The following is a 20,647-nucleotide window of genomic DNA, read 5'->3' as shown; positions in this document are numbered from 1 at the left end:
GTGGGTGCTCAATAAGAATTATTTGAATGAATGGAAATAATTCTAATTAAGAGTAATTTTAGCGGGCTGGGGATATAGCTCAGGCGCATAAGCACTTGCCTGGCAAGCCTGAGGTCATGAATTCGATTCCCAGTACCAAAAAAAAAAAAAAAAGAATAATTTTAGCATAGTACTTCCTAGTCCTGCATATTATAGCTAGGTGCCCGTATTGACAGCCAAACTGTATAAATTGTACTTTCTCATAACTCTATGAGAGCTACAAATATGTATAATCTATTCGTTCACTACTATAGTCCAACACCTAGAACAGCGCGTGGCACACAGTCAGCCTTCAATAAATATTGGATGAATAAATGATATAGGTAGACAGGTATCTCATGCAGTCTCATTTGCATAAAATAAACTTTCACCAAACCATTGTTTGCTAGCACTGTTTCTGGCACTGCTGCTGTGATAATAAATGTACATATATCCACCCGCATCTGCCTAGTATGGAAGATAGGCAGGAAAAACCTTATTCCATGGAATAAGACAGAAAACAGGAGGGGCTTCGAGGGGCAGAGGGAGCACAGCACTGCTCAGTGTGTGGCCTTCCGACTGTGGGCTGTTTGGACTGATCTACAACAAACAAACACAGAAGCACACATGTTGAGAAATAGCAGTTTGATATCACCACATATTTTTGTTATACTTTACAGAGATACTGGTCTATAACAGATTGGAAATTTACAAAAAAGAGACTTCATCATAATTTGGTAAGGGAGGAGTAATAGTATTTGAGTAGGTCATGGACGGTCTCCCGGAGTTTCCTAGGAGGGCATGCTCTTTGCTGGAAAGAGCATGCATGGAGGCCCTGAAGTGTGACACTGTGTGTGTATAACTAGTGGACAGAGCCGGATATAATTTCTACTTGGGGAGAGAAGTGCTGATGAAATAACCGGAGAAAGATCAGAATGAGGACGATATTTTATGCTGTGTTGAGGCACGTGGACTTGATTCTGTGGGGAATACCAGGGCAGACATGTGACTGGATGTGAGTTTAAGAAGGTCTCTTCCTACTTTCTCCTAAAAGGTTGTGATCATGTGTTCTCTTCTCTTTGGTTTACTCCACAGCAGGATGAGTTGTTTTTCTGTACTTTTTGGCTCCCCCCACCAATGTTTACTTTTCTGACTATACAATGGGCAAAACTTGGGATCTATTCAGTTTTCTACACACTCTTCTAAATCATGGCTCCAGTCACTACGACCCTGGGTCTTTCTCTCAGGCTGGGACCCAACCTCAACATCAAGGCACAGCCCCACGCAGGCAGAACTGGATCAGGGCCCACAAAGAACTCGATGTTGACATCCTACTGCTAACAGCTCACATTTTCTGGTGAAAGCTGATGCTAGGGGGCTGGCCCCCTGTCCGTCCCTACTGATCCTAAGAGAAAACGCAGCCTCTTCCTGGTCTGTGGTTAGGTGTGGTACCTGAATAAATGAACAGAGGGAGTCAGTTCCGTGTCCCCTGCAGGGTCTCATGACAGCCCTGGGTCTTGTTCCACCTCATGACTTGCCACTGCATCCCCCCACTCACTCATGATGCACGCGTACCCCCGCCACCACACGGTGGGCACTCGCAGGGACTAGAGCCCAAGCACAGTGACATGAGCTGCCCTCAGGGAGCTGACACTTTCAGACCCTTGAGAGAGGCAGGTAACGTGCTGCGCTTTGCACTTCTAGTGCCCAGCACAGGCTTGTAACATAAAAGCCTTCAGACTCTGCCAACTCATGGCGTGGTAATAGCACCCAGGTGTGTGGCTCAGGGCCAAACCTGTTCTAGGCGCTCCTCTGTGCGAGCTGTTCAGGTGGGCAAATGTCTCCACAGGACGGGTGAACAAGGGGAGACAGGGTTTATGTAACTTGCCCCAGGACTCGAGTGACTCGGGTAGAGCTGGTATTTGAAGCTCACCTTTGCCTCACGTGTTGTGCGATGCTATGTGACAGTGAGTAAAGCCCCTGGCACCAGTGATTAGTGCCACGCCCTTTATGCTAAAATTATTTCCTTGGCTACTTTCATGGTTCCACTTACACTCCAGATTTCTGCTTTCGTTAGTCTACAACACTGTGATTTTTAGGACAGACTCAACCTTTAAGCTTAGTTCTTTTTTGTGGGAAAATAGGTTGACAGTCCGTGGAAGAAGAAGCAGTTGTTAGCTGTCATTCTCCAACTACCGTGAGTGCTTTGTTCGAAAGACTGGAGATGCTGCAGACAGGACTTAGCTCACCGCACCACGGCACTTACCTACACACTGCTCCCCCCGCTTCTGGTACCCTGGAAGGCACTGACACGCGAAGGAGCCCCGCAGATTGAGGCACACTTGGTCCGCTCTGCAGTTGTGTGTCCCTGCAGCGCACTCGTCGATGTCTGTCCAAGCACACAGCACAGAGAGAACTTTAGTTGACTAAAGATGTCAGTGTTTCCTACACTTTGCCAATATACTTTTCTTAAGCTGAATTTTAACTTTATTTTTAAAGCATTACAATATTGTTATAGAGGAAATATTTCGAATTATAAGTCACTTCATGTGATCAAAAAGTAATTTCATTGATAATAGTGCTTAGCATTCAGATGATCAGATGCCACGCTTGTCTCCGCTTGCTTCATTTGGTTAGGAAATAAAACACTGCAGACACAGCTGCTGCCTCACCGCATCCACAGCCTCTCATGCAGCACACCCCACTCCCCGGGTATGTACGGCTTCTTCCCCGAGATCGTTTTATATTTCTATTACACAGAGATTAGACAGCTGCATCTAGTGGGATATAGTAATGTTTCATGAGTTTTAAAATTTAAATAGGTGTATGAAATGTGCTTTTCTCTCACCCAGTGTATTGAATTTGAGATCATTTTTATGGACAAATTTTAAAAATCTGTCCAGTAACTGAGTATAATCAAATTTTAATATCACACATTTCATGTTGCTTTTTTTGCAAATGAGAGGATAATACGTATGTATAAATCTTTCTTTGCAAATTCCAAAATGCAAAGGATTCAACTTGATCATATTCCTTTAGGAGAGGTAGGCTGGTTTGCCTTATCTACATCAGTGTTCATCAAAAATCTCTCATATCATTAAATTAAATAGAACAAATACAAGCATTACACTATTTTGGCATTCTCCAACAACTGAAGAATCTAACCTTTATTAAAAATATCATAAAATGTGTAATTATTTTATGACAAGTTTTCCATGAGAACCAAGACAGACGTAGGGGCCTCATACCATCACTAGAGTAAACCCAGGGCAGTGGCTTGGAAGAAATAGCGGGACAAGAATCAATTAAAAAAGAAAACAGAGCCATTGGCAATTAGAAGTTACCCAGTTCCTGCCTGATCTTTAAGAAATCCAGAGAGTAGCTCTTGGTGTTATTTTGCCTTTCACTTTTCTGTATTTTCATGGAGAAGCATTGCATTTACATTATGCAATGTCAAAGGAAGTTCATGCTGTAAGAAGGTTGCCCTCGGACAAGAACTTCACTTAGCTGGGTGTGAAAATGGTAAGAGAGACTCTCTCCACGAGAAGGAGGGAGTGGAGAGGACAGTGTTTTGGTGCTGTGTGACTGTCCATCAGATAATAACTCACTACAGCATCTACTTACGTATTTCTTGGAACCTGGTTCTAAAGTTTAGCTAAGTGTTTTTGGTTTATTTTGTGTTTTGTTTTGAAATTCATTAGTACTATTTCTGTTATTGTCACTTGTGAGTGATTATAAACTATTCTTTTTAGGTACGATGCAATAGTGCAACAATCTTGCTGTAAAGTTATCTGTTCCTTTTTGTACCTGCACTTGATGGAAACCTTTCTACTGGGGTTTCTTCAGAGCTTTATGACTCGCTAATGCAGAAATGACAGCAGAATTCCTATTGTTTTATGTGAAGAACATTTGCCAGCATTTGCAGTGATAATAGCCCTGGGAGATAGGGCAATGCTACAGTCAGATGTAGCAAGCAGAATATGCTGGCAGAAGATCAAGGACATGCACAGGCTGCTGAATTCTCTAAGAGAGGCCTCACAAGTGATTGAAGGTTTTCTTTCTGAGACTGTCTTTGCAAACTGCCTCCAACTCATTACATTCCTGATGTCCTACAGTTTCCTTCCTATTTCCTCATTGTTCATTTTCTAAATCTCTTTGATAAATAGGCAAACATGTCCAGTGGAATCAATGTATTATTCAATAGGTTTTAAACATACAAACCTGAGCTAATCCTTAAGAATCAGGTATATTTAAAAAAAAAAAATCAAGTATATTTAGCTTCTGATAAGGATCACATAATAAAAATACTTGGTTAAGGTAACTAATAAAAACAAACAAAAAACCAAAATATGATTAACTTCACTGGTACTATATTCTTTTCTTTTCTCTATCAAAAGCCACACAAAGCTACAACAGGATGAGTATCAGCTGGCATTGACTGGTAATTACACTGTCTACTTACTTGAATTTACATAATGGTCCGAAAAGTAACCTGTATGACCAGGAAGCAGCTAATAACTATTATCTATGGCTTTGCTTACTACAGGTTAGAATACTTCTATTCTTCTCTCTCTTAGCAGGCTGTCTATGCTGAAGGCTACTGATAGACTGAACTTTGATCTGTCTTCAATTATAATGTCTATTTATTAGTTTATTTAAGTAGCATAATTTTATTTTGAAAATTATACTTGGAGATCCTTTTATTGCTTGCTTCCACATCTATATAAAGTCATATCGAGTTCATTACACATTGTTAAACTCTTATGTTTGCATTTTCTACTTTTGAACATTTCCATTTGTCTTAAATATCAGAAAGTTCAAGACAACACAAACATTACTAACAGAAAAGCCGAAACACTGACTACTGCAGGTATCTCCATGGTTTGCAAGCAACACTGGCTTCCTGAATTTGTCAGTGAAGTTGTCTGCATAGGCCAGAGCAGTGCTTTATTTATCAGGGAAACTATACAGGTTAGCCATGGTTTTCTTGAGACACAAATATGCTGGGGAACAACTTTTTTTTTTTAATTATCTATAATTTGTCATTGACAGTTAAGCTCCTTGGTTTTTATAGGCAGTCTATTAACATATGCCCTGAATCCTACACCCCAGCTCTTTGAGGGTAAAATCTGTGTCTCACTTTTTTCTATATTCTGGTGCCTCTCACAGTGCATGACACATAGTGGGTTTTCAGTAAGCTTTTGTTCAATAAATGGATGAATGTGTCATTATTGTTTGCTGAGAACTGCTACGTAGAGTTTAGGAAAACAGGATCAGTGTTTTATCTCAATGGAGCTAAGATTTGCAAGGCAGGGTAGTAGGCAAGATCTGAGAAACAGCAAAATTATGAACATGTCAGTAAGTGAGAATGTTGTAAAGGAACTGAGTATGCAAGGGTGGAGTCTATGAAGGGTGAAGCAGCCTGATGAGAGGTGAAGGGCAACAGAAACTTCACCAGAGGAGGTGGACTCTGAGTTGCATTTTGAAGAACGTGAGATCCATGGACTGGCAGGGAACAAAGGCTGTTTCTAAGAAGGCAGGTCACACTGGAAAACATCAGTCAGACCCAGCTACTTTGCATGACAACAGCAGACAGCTGCAGTCAGCACAGCGAGAGGGTTGTGTGTGAGGAGCCTGCTGCACCGTCTAGCAGAAAAGGCTCATAAAATGCTTGCTTAAGTCATGAGCAAAATTTGAAGCTTTAAGGGTGGGTTTAGAGAGTTTGGATTTGAATACCACAGCAAGTAGCTCTGTACTATGAAGTCATAGCCTGATGTTAACATTACAGAAGAACAAAATAATAGAATGTGCTTCTTAAAATACCACTGCACATTTCATCATTCTAATATATTAAGAATAGCTAATGGCAATATTTGGTGATTCCTTCATTTTTTAAAAATGTGCCCATTGTCTCCCTCCTAGTGATTTATACTATTATAGGCTCCTTTCTTGCTGACTTTGGCACCCTTAGTTGCTTTAAATAATCTAGCATAATCTTTGTTCAGTTCTCACTTCTAGCCTCTTCATCACACTGATCCTCAGTTGATGGACCCATGTATTTGATTTTCTCTCAAAGCTAACAGAGGTGACGACGTCCACACGATGGTGGTATCCATTAAGTCCCTGCTTAAGCCTTTATTCTCTCTGTTTGGCTCCTTCCCTTCAGTCTGACTCATATTTCCCAAACCCCTGACTCATGCTGCTTTCTCTGTCTTATGCAACATTTTAATCTCTGCAATGTTCTTTCCATAATTTGATAACTTACCACAACACAGTCACTTCGGTGTGTTTATGTGAGCAAAAATTATCTGCACTTTGAACGCTGTTGAGTACCATTTAGGCTTTTCTAATTTGTGCTGCTTTAGGCTTAAGAAATAATTCAGAACTACTTTTCCATAATCCACTGTACACTGTGGAAGGAACATACTGAAACAGGAGGGACTGAAATCATTTTGATTCTGCCATTGCCTTGAGATCTAGAGCCATGGTTGCAATGGTAATTTTTTTATGGTTATTTGGAAGAGCTAGGAACTATCTTAATAAGATCTAAGGGCATTCATTGTTTTACTCCTGATTAATCTAATAATGGCTATTGATAATTATAACCTGAGTGATCATTAAATTATGTTGTCTGAAATCTTATTAAAAAAAAGAACGTGTATAATACTTACATAGCATCAAATACAGATTTTTAAAATTTGAAAACTAATTAGTATAGATACATGCTTAGAAATATGAAAAAACCTATTATTTGATTAAGCAGTGAGATTTACAAAGTCTGTGATTTAATCCTGGTAACAGCCCTGTGGAGTTGTGATCACATCATCCACCATTAACAGATGACGGAGGTGAATGTTACTGAAACGCCAATTCTGTGTGGTGACTTGCTTAAAATTATGCAAAGCATAAACTCAAACCCAAGGTTTCCCTTTTGCTTCTGTAATTCAGGTCTTCAGAAAGACGTATATCCTAAAAATTCTGGATAGCAGATGTTTGGCCATAGTCAAATATATTTAAAATTTTTTTCTTAGCACTAAAGAAAAAGTTGCTAACATTGCAGCACCTAGACTTCTCCCCTGTGTCTTTTACTTAGAATAACATTCATAGCTCTTCAAGTTTTGTTTGCCTCCCTAGTCCTTAGCCAATTATCAACAATTTTTGTCAAAGACTTCTAGTTCCCTTGCTGCTTCCTTCATAGTACTGGAATCAAATTTATCTGGGCCAAATGCCCAGTTCTAGTTAGCTTTTCACCCTTCTGAAATTATCAGCTAGAATTCATCCAGGCTAAGCAGTTCTAGTAGAGAAAATAAATACTGATATTAAGTAACAGCAGAGAACTGTCTTTATCGATGGCCAGCGTTAGATTCACAGTTCTAGATCCTTATCAGTTCTGGCAAAACATATTATTAATAATTTAGTGTGTTTTAAATCATAAACACAAATATCACCAAAATCAACAAGTATTAGCCTCCTCGATATTCATTTTCTTTGTTAAATTTAGAGTGATAAATCAAATGTCCTGGAAATCTTTATCAAAACCTTGAAATATGGTATTCACATATGGAAAAATCAAGCTTCATGTACTGGAGTTGCTTTTTCAGAAACGGTAATAGGTTTGCATGGATAACGGGCCTTTGCCCACCTGGTGTCCTCTGTGGGTAGCAGTTTTCATTTGCAAGATGACTGTACAGGGTTAGACACACTGTGATGAATATGGGAAGAAAACCACCGGTGCATGTGAACGGTCAATCTGTGACTCGTCTGTGCTGCACAGCAGCCCAGTGAACCAGTCAGGAATATGCTGAAACAGGAGAACAAGCAAGAAAACGAATGCTTCAGTGCTCAGGCTTCAGCTGTTTCTCACACGCGAAGAGAAGCCTGCTCCTTTCAGAACCTTAAGGGCAGAGCGGATAAACGGCTGCTTAGTGTCAATGGGTATCTTCTGGCATTTCTGTAAATATGTTAGGCCCAGCTAAACTCTTCTTTTTCTTCTTAAACTTAATTATTCATTAAAATTGTTTGAGTTTTGTTTGAGAAAATATAGCCTGGAATTTGAGATGCTAAAACCAATGATCAATTTCCAACTTTGTGAGTAATACTGTATTCTGAAACAAGGAGTACCATCCACGTTTGCTTAGGGGTGACTCAGTAAACAGGAAATAAAGGTCCTCTGTGAGAAGGCTTAGGTTCATTCTGCAAAGCCTGGAGATCTCCTCCAGAGTGCATGGCCTGTAGAGGAATTATGACCCCCGTATAGTGGGGTGCCCGTGTGCTGACACTGCAACTGTTTTCCCGATGTCAGCTTCACCTTACTGCCCTCCCCTGTGCCCTACCTCTCTGGCCCCAAATCAAACCTGTGATTTGAACTCAGTGAAGGCTGACTAAATTTGACGGAGTCTACCAGGCCCTGTATGAGCACTGTGATTTGATTCTTGGCCTCCCTCCCTGAGGCCTTACGGCCAGATTAGTCAGTCTCCCTAGCCCAAAGAACACACATTCTTGGCTCACTCCTTCAGGCAAATCATCACTTGGGGTCACCAAAGCCCCTGGCTATAGCAACGCCAATTATAACCAGCATGGCTTGGTGACCTCCTAATTATATGAAACCAATTACATTATACTTGTTCATTCAACAATAAGCAGCTTTTGTGCCCACTAAATTGAGGCATACAACTAAATTTGGTGAGTGTAACTTGGCAATACTTCTCCAACTCAATAATTGCCTAAAACTTCTTCAATAAAGTTTATATTTGTACTTTTTGCCTCTGGAGCATGTTAACTTTTTGTGTGTACTTTTCTGCCCATTTCTTCACATCTTAGGATATTTCTGCACAATGTTCCCTACATGTTTTTTAGATGAAGGGTGGGAGCCAATGGACTCACCAAACTTGCATTAAATTGTTGTTCTTTTTCTTTTTGATTCAAAATTCCAGCACAATAAAGAGCAATGAAAAGGATAAATATGTGGGTAAACCTAAGTGAATACGAACCATATAAAACAATAATAGTAAGGTCTGGAGGTTTTAAAAATATCTTGACTCAAAATACATGAGATAATAGCATACGGATTGTCAGCAAGGTAAATGGAATTTACATATTTTTTAAAGTCCTTGTACTATTTAGGAAGGGTTAAAAGTTCTAATTTATTTTACATTCTGATAATCCACGGATGCTTGTACAAGCAGTTCCTAGGAATAATAAAAGAATATAGGAATAACAAAATAATATAAAACTACAAAGTAGTAATACAGGGAAAAATAGAATTATACAGAACAATCTATCAACTTACAAAAAAGGCAAGAAAAAAGGAAGCTAAAATATGGGTGAAACAGAAGGCAGAGAGGAGTGGAAATAACAGTTTTACACCTAAACATATTGGTAATTATGCTCAATATAAATGGGCTAAATGCTCTCACTAAAAAGCCCCCAAATTGTCAGACTGATTAAAAAAAAACCCTCAAGTATTTTGTTTCAAGATACATAATTTAAATTCAACACAGAGATTAAAAGAAAAAATGGAAAATTCACCATGTAAACACTAACCAAAAGAAAGTTTGCTATAGAAATTGTAAATTAAATGTATTTAATCATATAGTCTCAGTATAAATGAAGCTAAAGTGGACATAACTAAAAGGAAAACAGACACAATTAAAGTAAGATTTTAACATATATCTCCCAGAAACTGAAAGCCTAAGCATACATTTTCAGAAATGCAGAGAAAATGTGAATAACCTGATTAAAAACTTTGAATTAATTCCAAAAACATTGGACAGAATACATAAACTTTTTAAGCATTGAGAGAACATTAACAATTTGCCATGTGTGGCCTTAAAGCAAGTGTAAACAAGTTTCAGGGAATTGTAATGTACAGATTACACAAATAAGATAGAAACAGCAAGAGTAGTGACAACACCATGAAACTAGGAAAAAACCTCCTTGTTTTGGAAAAGAAGGTGGGTACTTCAAAGCAACTCATGGTTTAAAGAAGATGACAAAATTGAGCTTGGAGAATAGTATAAACTGAATGAACGTGAAAATACTGCATATCAAAATTTGTGGGAACAAATGTCAGTGTGGAAGAAAGCCAGCAGCCCCCCTCTCTCTCCTTGTGTCACCCTCATCTTGGTCTTGTGTTTGTTCTACAAGAGTCACAGTCAACTATGAGCATTAACTTTAGGGTTTTACAGGGCTGCTTACAGAACAAGGAAAAGATCTTGACTACGTGTTTTCAGAAGGAAGAACCAAAGTAAATGGACAGAAATTCAAAGAAGGTAGATTTCAGTTTATCTAAGAAAAAAAGGTGGTCATTAGACATTTTAATGTCTTAGGAATTAATGAGCTTCCTGTCACTGAAAATAGGTAGCTGGTGTAGCTGGATCTCAGCAGTGGGTCAGGGATTTGGCTAATCATTTGTATCTTAAAATGGTGCTAAGGTGCTGCATAAAATGCAGTGGAGGGCTTGGGGATATAGCTCAGAGGCATGGCACCTCCCCGGCAAGCGCAAGGTCCTGAGTTCGATTCTGGGTACCAACAAAAACCAAAAACAAACAAAAGTTGGAAAAATGCAGTGGAGTTGGTGGTTATTAAATCTGGATAGTGAGTGCTGTAGCACACAATTAGCTTTTTTCTAAGCTTGATAATGTTGGTAATTAAGAAATTGAAAAATAAATGCTGCATCTTCCCTAATATAGAAAGTTGTGAGGATTGAGCAAAGTTGAATATCTGTACTGTATTTTCTCTCATCTGAAACCTGATGCACACACATAATTTTGTTTAATTGTAAAGTTAACTGATCTAACATCTGAAAAACTTTCTTGATACAATGTAGCAAGGCAATATCTTAAGTGGCTGCTTAGTTTATCCCTCTTCCTTGGGCAGGAAAGCAGTTAAGGAGTCTTTTACTTATTATTTCTTGTCCTATATTAAGGAGTTTTCAGAGAGGAAGACTCTTTACTCTTCATCATGTTAAGGTAAATATTATTCAGGGATCAAAATGTTAAATGCGAGCAACCATCAGATTGTGCCCCAATCTTTCATAAATTACCATTAAACCAAGAGATATTGGGCTTGACTTTTGTGCCAAATCCATACTATAGTTATTATTTCCTCCAAGTTATTCATGAATTATCCCACATGCTTAATTTTAATTTGCTGGTAAATTTAATTTCCTTCTGTGCTAAAACTTTCATTGTTGTGAAACAAGCATTCAAATAACTCTTGAATATTACCCTAACAGAGAAAAACCAAAAATAACTGTTCAATAAAACCACCGCTGATCCATGTGTTTCAAGCCTAAAGACTTCTGAAAGCTGGCACATAAAATAGGCTTTGGACTTTTTAAATGAACCTGAGGTATTTTATCTTACATTTCCATGGGCGAGAGTGTGGTGAGAAATTCAGAGTATGTATTCTCTAAGGTTCTAACAATCTAAAATAATGATTACTTTGATGAATTCCTGAGTGCTGTTTTAGGAAGTGTTCATTTTCCAGCTCTAATCTCTTCTCCCCTCTCTAACTTAAAGTGCTGGATCCCAGGAGATCTGAGGAACATGCTCTTATTTTCTCGGGGTCAGGGTCACAGCTCTCTATTTCTTCTTCTATTCATTTTCATATTTCACCGAACTTCTTCTTCACTGGTAGGATCAAAGGAGTCTAAAAACGGGCTCATCTTTCTGGACAGGATTAAAGGGCTCTGCTCGCTGAGTGAAATGAATAGAAGTTCTCTTCAAAGTTTAAATGCACTACTGTCCTTTAAAGTTCCTTGTCAGGAATTTAGAGTAGCTTAATGTCTGTATGGCAATTAAACTGAAAAACATCTCACAGGAAACATGCCCTATACATGGTTTCTGTGTTAGTCGAGTACAAAGGCAAATGGACCCATGCCAGTTACGCAGTTGATGTATTAAAGGTAGATGCCAAACTAAGCCAGTCTTAAAGAGAATTTCTTGGCATGAGTAAACACAGATGAGAAACCTCTCTGTTCTTAGATCTCTTACATACTTTATGGTTACTGCTTGCAGCACATCCATAGAGCCCACCATATCCAAAGCTTCATTTTGGAAGAAAATGGAAAAATTGAGCAATTCATATTGTTAACTTAAAAATTAGCCTAGGATTATTTTCCCTAAATGTAATAATTTGTTTCTGGAAAACGTCTTTGGCTGTAGGCGCATATGTGGTTAATGTGCCTGCCTGCCTGCCTGTGAGGCTGCCAGATGGGTGTAAGGAGGTCCCCGTCAGAGACCTGCCAGTACAGGCCTCTTTTCTGGGGTTTTCAGAAGTAGAGGAATCAGGCTATTTCTCATTGCTAATATTTTTAAGTTCTAAATTATTTTATGTGAGATTGCATCTTTCTGTAGTTGCTGAAACTAGCTTTCTTTCCAGTATTGCTTCAATAAGAATAAATGTTTATGTGTAACTTATGATACCAAGAATTAAGAGTTTAAGGGAGGGATGATCTTTTTAAAAAGACTGAGAACTGAAGAGTAAATTATTTTTTCTTATACAGCTCATGACAGAAATCTGAATGAGACAGAAGTGTGTGTGAGGTCATGGATTCGAGTCACACAGGTCTTTGTTCAAATCTAAGCAACATTATGTCTTAGTTACATGTCCTAGGAATGTTATCTAACTGCTACAAGTTGGTGGTGGGTAAGGATGATACTCTACTGCACACAGATAGGAATAAGAAAGCTACAAAAATCATGATTTCTAATATAATTTTCACATGAATTTGCGTATAAGTAAACATCTTCATATCTTGGCTTAGTGTTGCGTCTTGGTCCATTGTGACTGAAATTTAGCTAGAAAAAACACTATCCTATTGTGAGACCTTCCCTTCTTTTACATATTCTAGATGAATGGATATGAAATAGGCCTTCTTTCTTCGTCGGGGAAATTGAAAACATTCAAATAAAAGCAACATGACAAAACAAAACAAATCCAGGGGCTGGGGATTTAGCTCAGCGGCACAGTGCCTGCCTGGCAAGCACATGGTCATGAGTTCAATTCCTGGTACTGGAAGAAAAACAAAAAAACCCCAAACAAACAAAAAAACAAAACAAACCCAGCATCTTTTGCATTTCATAATATTTTGTGATAGTAAAGGGCTTTTCATGGTTATAGGATCCTTTCATGGAAATGGAGTTAATAATTATAAAGGTTGGTAGTTAGCAAGGGGCAGTAAAAAGAATTAACCTGTGTTATGTTCATGTACCAACTCCCCAAGATGAATGTAATCATTATGTGCTATAACCATGCTAATAAAAATTTTAAAAATTAAAAAATAAAGCCTAGTTCACAAACAGCATGAGCTACAGCTTGTGTTAGAACCTACATTTAACTCCAAGAAATAACTGTGTCAACAAGTTCTTGCTATGAAAAATATATGAAAAATAGAAATTTCAGCAGCAATTTTTATTTATTTAATGTATGTTAAGGACATTGTAATCACCATCGTTCAAGCTACTAATGAAATGATCACACACGGCTAGACAAAAAACAGGCAATATTTTAATGTGTTACTGAAATAACTGCATATAAAGGCGGGACCAGGGGCCCTAGCCATTTTTTCTAAGGACAAGTCTCAGATTTAGACTTTAACTTGAACAGAGTGGATTCACTGGATATTTAATTTCTCAAATGAGCTACATCATTGTACTTAATGAAACATCCATTCAGCCTTGTAACATAGGAGAGTTTGGTAGGGTTCTAGCTTTTGCTTTTTAATAGAGTAAAATTATGGCATATGAAAAAAGTAAGTATGACATTGTAAAGTTAGTTTTGGTTTTTTAAATATCAAATGATTCCAAATGATTTCATTATAGCCCTGGGTACATTATATACATATATGTGTTTCTTATTCCCATATTAAGGTGTAACAGAGAAAAACAAAATAACCTAAGGTCTAAGGAAAAGCACTAGACTCATGGTAGCAGTTGACCAATCAGTGGGTAGTTAGACTGGCTTTTTCAGTTGTTTTCTATTCTCTGTCTTTATCCTAAATTTCTGACTTCTATCTTCTACTTAACATTCAGTTTTGCACAAGACCATCTTTTGAGAAGGCTCTGACTGCTGTTATATCCCCAGTGATGAGAGAGATGCTTTTTACTGCTCTGCAAGCTCAGGGTTTCTTGGGCAATGATTATAGGTGCTTCTTCTCTGGCCCAAGGCCATGCATCCTGAGGGCAACCCTCCAAAGCTTGGCAGGGCACCCCTGCCATCTTCATCTTTTGAGAGGCTGGATTGCTGTCAGCCTCTCAGGGCTCCAAGATCTGGCTGTGACTGCACACACAGATGTTAGTAAAAATGCATGTGGCTCTGTGTGATTGGTCTGAATATGAGCTTCAACACTACAGGTCAGTCTATATAGAAAATGGTTTTCATCCTGGGGCTCCAACTCACTAGTACCACTTGTAGGACCTTCGACATCAGCCAGGCTATCTACTCTCATATGTAAGACACCCTTGCCACTTACCCAGCCTCTGTCCATGAGCTTTCCTCAAACCTCTCCACCTTACCAGATTCCCTTCAAGGTTCTGCTCATGTCCACTTTGCTTAAACTTCTTTTCCCAGGTTCCTTTGGCCAGTGTGAGAGTACCAACTGTCCAACTGGCCTTGGGGACAGCTGCACCCACAAATCATCTCTGTTAGGAAGGAGAAGTAGCAGCAAGCTTGCTGTGCCTGCAGTCAAATGACTTGGCTAAGCTCTTGATGCCTCTCCTTTAATGGGAACCACCCCAGGACTCAGGGACAGGACACTTTATCTGGCCCAGGGTCCTAGATGAATGTGACTCTGACTCATGAATGTCTGGCACTCTTCACGAGGAGACCCGCAGTCGAATAACCGCGGTCACCGACCAGTGGCCTGTGTAACTTTGTAGCCTCAGTTCTAGAACAGTGTAGTACCTGAGCTCTTCATTAGACTTGATATACAAATCCTAGGACTGTTAGGTTATAATGAGGCAAAACACTTAACTAATATTTCGTGCTTTCATAATATTTTACAATTAAATTCTCATTAAAGCAACTACAATGAATTTTTGTAAGATTAGAGGATAGTCTGCCAAGTAAGGTGACATATAGAATTTTTTTGGAGTTTTTGCAAAGCCTGAATTTCAATTTTGCTTTCAAGTCAAATAAATTTCAACTAAATTTTAGCACAAGCTCTAAAACAGAACAGGCCTCAAACAGTAAAATCCTTTAAGACTTATAGTTCTAGTCTGTGTGGAGGAAATACAGAAGCAGCCTGAAATAGTACCGCAGGTGCTGAGCGGACTTTGGAGATTTATTTGGCTTCAGTAGTTTTTTTTGAGCTAAGATATTTTCTCCACTGTACGAAAACTTATCCTTAGAACTGCACTATTTTTAGGACAAACTCATACTTAGTTTGCTTTGTAGTATTATTATAAAAGAAAATAAAATCAGTCCTAATGTTACAATAACATTATGCAATCTAGTTAAGTTATAACTTAGAAATAAATTTACAAAGTAAAAGACATGTTTTGTGCATTTAATTCTTTTGTGTGAAAAGAAGGTAACTCCACTTGGATTTGCACAAGTTTCAATTTGATACAGAGCATCTTTCATTTTATCTAAAGGAAAGCTAATTATGTCCCATCTCCTTATCCACAGGATGCAACCCAAAAAACCCATGTTTTTTAACATGACATGCAGGGTCCGTCAGGATTGGACTGTGTCTACCTTTACATGGTACACCGAAATCATACGAAACCACTTCTTGTTCCCTTTTTCTTTTACTTACTGCCTGGAACATTCTTTCTCCTTCTCACTTTCCCCACATTCTCTAAACTTTAATTCCCACAACTTCCTAAAACTGAGGTCTAGGGCCACCTTCTCTAGGAAGTCCCTAAAGTGGTATTCAAAGTGCCGCATTGTAATTAACTATTACCTCCTTCCCCACAAACTGTCAGCTATTTGGAAGTAGGCCCCAAGAGCTTTATCTCTGTATTCTCAGTACCTACTGCGCTACATACACAGTAGTTAATTCTGGCTTGTTGAAGAATCTTACACTTTATTAATTATGTTTAAGAATCTAGCAGCAGGATACCCAGTCTGTGGTTCTGTGCTATCTGCCTAACTGTAACAAAGCTATGTTCCCACCACCTTATTCCCAAATCCAATACAAAATGAAGACGTCAGCCCAGATAACTAATATTATTGTCTCCAGCACTCTCACCCCATTAAGAAGGAAAAGTACAAGCATGACTGTTGCTTATGAATGGTTTTAAAATGAAAATTTAAACACATCAATAAACAGATGAACCATGTGTTTTGATCTTTGCAAAGTAGCAGTGGGTAAGTTTTAAAGAAAAAAAGCAGAGTTAAGACTAAGTAAAGTGAGATCTAAATACAGCTCAAATTCCTTTCAATTATTTCATAAACTATACATTCTTATGTTCTTAAATTTTTCCTTATGACAGGGGCTGGAGATTTAGCTCAGCGGCAAAAGCACCTGCCTGGCAAGTGCAAGGTCGTGAGTTCGCTTCCCGGTACCGGAGAAAAACCAAAAAAAAAAAAACAAAAAAACAAAAAAACAAAAAACAAACAAACAAATTTTTCCTTATGAGCTCGGCAGTCCAGCTTTACCTGTATTCCCAAAACCCTCTTTCTCTTTCTGTTCTACTTTAAAATTATTTTAAAAGAAGATAACTTTTAGGTGGAAGATGTATTTCCTCTAGACACATAAGGAGAACTTACTGCTCTCCTCTGTCTTTAACAAGATTACACCTTATTCACGCTTATTTGAAGAATGTATAGTAGGGGACTGTGGGGGATTGTCTGTGAATATATAATTGCCTGTTGCTATAATTTCTGATAATTGTAAAAATCTAACAATCAGGGTCTGACCCTGCTTAGGATGATTTCATCGCATTTGTACAGTCTTAATGTTAAAATAAGACTGACTACGGTTACCAGTCTATGTTCAGACATACAGTGCTATTTCGGTTCACGAATGCTTCTGTTTGGGAACAATTTGGTTCACAAATAGAAGCATTTGGCAAAATTTTGTTTTTGTCTGAGAACTCTGCATCTGGTGATAAACACAACCGTGGCCATGTTTTCCACACAAACACAAATGTGGCCAACTTTTTATTAAGTTCATGAACCAATGCACTACTGTAGTTGGAATTTTGCCCCATATTCTTCTACCGATATATTACAACTAATGAGCATTCTTAGTTTAATGGATGTAAGTGTGAGGCAGCAAGGCTGGTTGTTTGAAGATGAGTTAAGGGCTTACTGAGCTCTTAACGGGTTATTTCACGTTGTATATGAGCCAAAATCACACCATTTTATTAATGTGCGATTGATGCTCACCTTTACACTACTTACAACTAAATGTATTGTTGAAGAATATTATAAACTATTCACCTTACTTGCAGTTGAACTTGTTTAGAATCATTGTTTGACTCAGGAGAAATATTTGCATATAAAAGTAATAAATTTGTCATCAGAAATAGTTTTAAATTAATTATTATGATCCTGACAATAGTCGCTGGTCCAGTTTAGGCCTCTTAGTAGCCTTGCTACTACATGTAAATACTTGAAATTGATGCCACTCTTTCTTGAGACAGCCAGTCACTTTTCTAGAAATCAGACTGACCTATACCTTCTTCTTACCTACTTCTCCCCAGTTCTATTAGGAGGACTTAATACTTTAAACCATATGCATATGCTTAATTTTTCTGTACATCCTACAACTATGACAGTACTAAATCTAAGTGGTTTAACCAAGAACTGAAGGTCCTACCTAAACTGTCTTCTAATACCTTTTCCAATCTTATTTTCTGCTGCACACCCAGTGGCCCCCCATTCCCTCACCCCAAACAGTGACACAATACTCTATGCTATAACCCGGGTGTCACCCACCAAAGTCTCCTCTGCTCTTCTCGGCTTACTCACACCCAGCTCATCCCTCATGACTGTTCAGTCTCTCTGAAGTGTCCTAACTGGCTGACTGGTTGTAGCAAACAAGCCTTCCTCAGACTCCTTCCGAGCTAGTAGGTAACTACCACCTACTGCTGACTACATAAAAATAGAGGTTCTCAATCTGATTTTTTGAATCGTTGAGGTGAATTATTTGTATCATTTAAATAAAATAATCTGAGTTTACCTTTTCAGATAGTCTGAAAAGTCCCTACAAGAGAGACAATGTGTCTAAATACTTAGCGCAGATTGAACACATATTAACTGAACTGATCAATGCATGAATCTATGACTGAAGGACTACAAGCTGAATAAATGAATGCATAAATGTTATAGATTCAGGGAATTTGTGGAGAAATATGTCCTAAATTTATACTAACAATTTGGGGTCTAAGGAGGGAAAAGATTGAGTTCTTAAAAACCAAGGGTCTTGATACTTAGCTTTAAATGCCTACAAGGTAAAAAGTAGTGATGCAGCAAAAAATGGTGGAAAACAAACTCTTTTGGTTCCAGTTAAGCCCTGGGGTTTGGGAATTTAAGACCAGCATGAGGTCATGGTGACAATCTGGCCATACCATGTCCTCATTCCTTTCTATGCAGGAGAGATCATGACCTCATTCTCTGGGATGTAGAGTCTCCTCCAGTGCATGCATAGATGTCCTCTCTGGAAGATTACACACAATGCAAAATGGGGCAAGATACAAGATAGAACAAACCTGTGTAGAGAGCATGCATGGCTGGGGGGCATCATGCTAAGTTTTATAATTTTTTTCCTTCTGAGCCTCTAAAAATACTGAATCCTGCTTTCAGTATTTTTTTTGTTGTTGTTCTTTTTTTTTTTTTTTTTTTTTTTTAAAGAAACTACATGGCCACTTCAAATTTGTTCCAGATGGATTTAGTCATAGAATGATTGATTATCCACTCAGTTGTGAGCTATGTGGTTAAGCTCAGAAACCTACAACAAACTGCTTTGGAGCCATGTTTCATGGTAAGCAGCAGAAAAGATAATCCCTAAACTGTCAGTTTAGAATTAGTGATGAAGAAAGAGGAATTTAGTGGGGCTACTTGTGTCAGGAGAATGTATTAGCAAACAGATGGAGTCTTTTCCCTGCTCTGGGCTTCCCAATAAAAGGAACCAGATCTGCCTGAGGGCTCCACCAAGGCTGTCCCAGATCTCACTGCCTACTTCATGGACCAGACTAGTCTCCCCAGGATGGTCCATGCCTGAGGTCAGAGGCTGGTCTCTACCTGGCTGTGAGGCACCCACTTACCCAAAACCCACACAACAGATCCATAAAGATTCTTATTATTGGCATCAGAGCCACCTGGAAAAAAGTGGAAAATAATCTGGGAAACAGCAAACTAAGGTAGAAATGTATTGCACTTCATACAGAGCTGTAGTGTGTACTTTAAAAGCAACTTAAGAACATTTGATCCATTTCCATCTTCTTTACCAAAAAAAAAAATCTTCCTTTAGATTTTAGCTACCTTCTTAATAGCTGCATTCATCTCTTCTCTTTTTCTCTAGTTAATTAATAACCTTGCCACCACACTGTTTTTCTGGAAGAGACTGTGTGTAGCTGGTGGCCTTCCCTTTATTTCACCAACTGATATTTTTAAATAGCTGCTATACATTGTTCAGTTTCTTCGTTTCTACCTTTTGGAATTTTATGGGTTTTTTGATCATATATCTTTTCTCTTTCCTTTAGAGTGCTACTTCTTGTACCTGCTGGTGAAAAATAAGCTGCTATTCTGCCTCTTATTAAGATAATTACTCTTTAGGACCCCGAAAAAGTTCATGTTGGATTTTGTGGATTTTGAATTTTTAACTTTCACACAATGTATTATAGCCTTGGGTTATGTTCAGCATGTTTTCTTATAAACTTTTGAAGCAAAAGACAAGATATAAACATATTTAAACATAAAGATGATGATTCTAGGATTAGGATTTTTTAATAGGCTTTGGGGAGAAAATTTTGACCAAAGCACAGAGATTTCTACAGGAAAGATGGAGAGTATTTTCCCATGATTCTCTAAGAAGCAAATATCACAAAGTCTAAAACAAAAATAGTTAACATAAAGTAAGATCAGTGTTTATGAAATTTCTTTTATGTAACAGACATATGAGTAAAAGTTAATTTGTAATTAAAAGTCATTGCCCATAAAGGTTTTGTTTCATGTACGTTGATAAAAGGAGATTTTGATAAAATAAGTATTAAAATTAGAGGAGAAAATTATTCAGTGGATTTTGGGGGAGATTCATAGCATTCTAGAAGTTCCAGGTCAGTGAAGAAGAAAAAGGTGCACTTATTCAAAAGGAGCTGTTAGAAGCAATCAGCTTCTTCTTTTGGACAGGACTTCACCTATACTGCTTACCAGAATCACCACACTGTATCGTCATGAATCAGTCATCCCATCTCTGGCACTGCTGGGGAGGGAGGCACGCATTCTGCATATTTTGATTTTGGGTACCATTTAAAATTCTAGATTTAACTGTAAAGGTTTGGCTGGAGTCAACATGGGGAATTTCAACTGTAGACTGTGGTGGGCAGCTTCTGATCTGGCTCCTAATGACACAGCCTCTGACATCCATGCCCTTGAGAGTGGCTGCATCAAGTGACTTCTTCCTAAGGAATAGAATGTGGTAAAATGCATGGGTTGTCACTTTTTTGAGTAGGTT

At 38.3% G+C, this 20,647-nt stretch overlaps 1 protein-coding gene across 1 annotated transcript in view; it reads right to left on the bottom strand.

Annotated features, from left to right (window-relative positions):
- Positions 1-20,647, bottom strand: part of Efemp1 (EGF containing fibulin-like extracellular matrix protein 1) — a gene marked incomplete at its 5' end in the record, with an annotated part of 58,351 nt that overhangs the window by 17,781 nt on the left and 19,923 nt on the right. Inside the window, 1 exon segment of the mRNA XM_005385769.2 lies at positions 2,285-2,407. Within this exon segment, the coding sequence (XP_005385826.1) occupies positions 2,285-2,407 (123 nt within the window).

Source organism: Chinchilla lanigera, unplaced genomic scaffold, assembly GCF_000276665.1.
Source record: "Chinchilla lanigera isolate Chin_1 unplaced genomic scaffold, ChiLan1.0 scaffold00023, whole genome shotgun sequence".
NCBI classification, from domain to species: Eukaryota; Metazoa; Chordata; class Mammalia; order Rodentia; family Chinchillidae; genus Chinchilla; species Chinchilla lanigera.
This window is presented reverse-complemented; position numbering and strand designations above follow the sequence as displayed.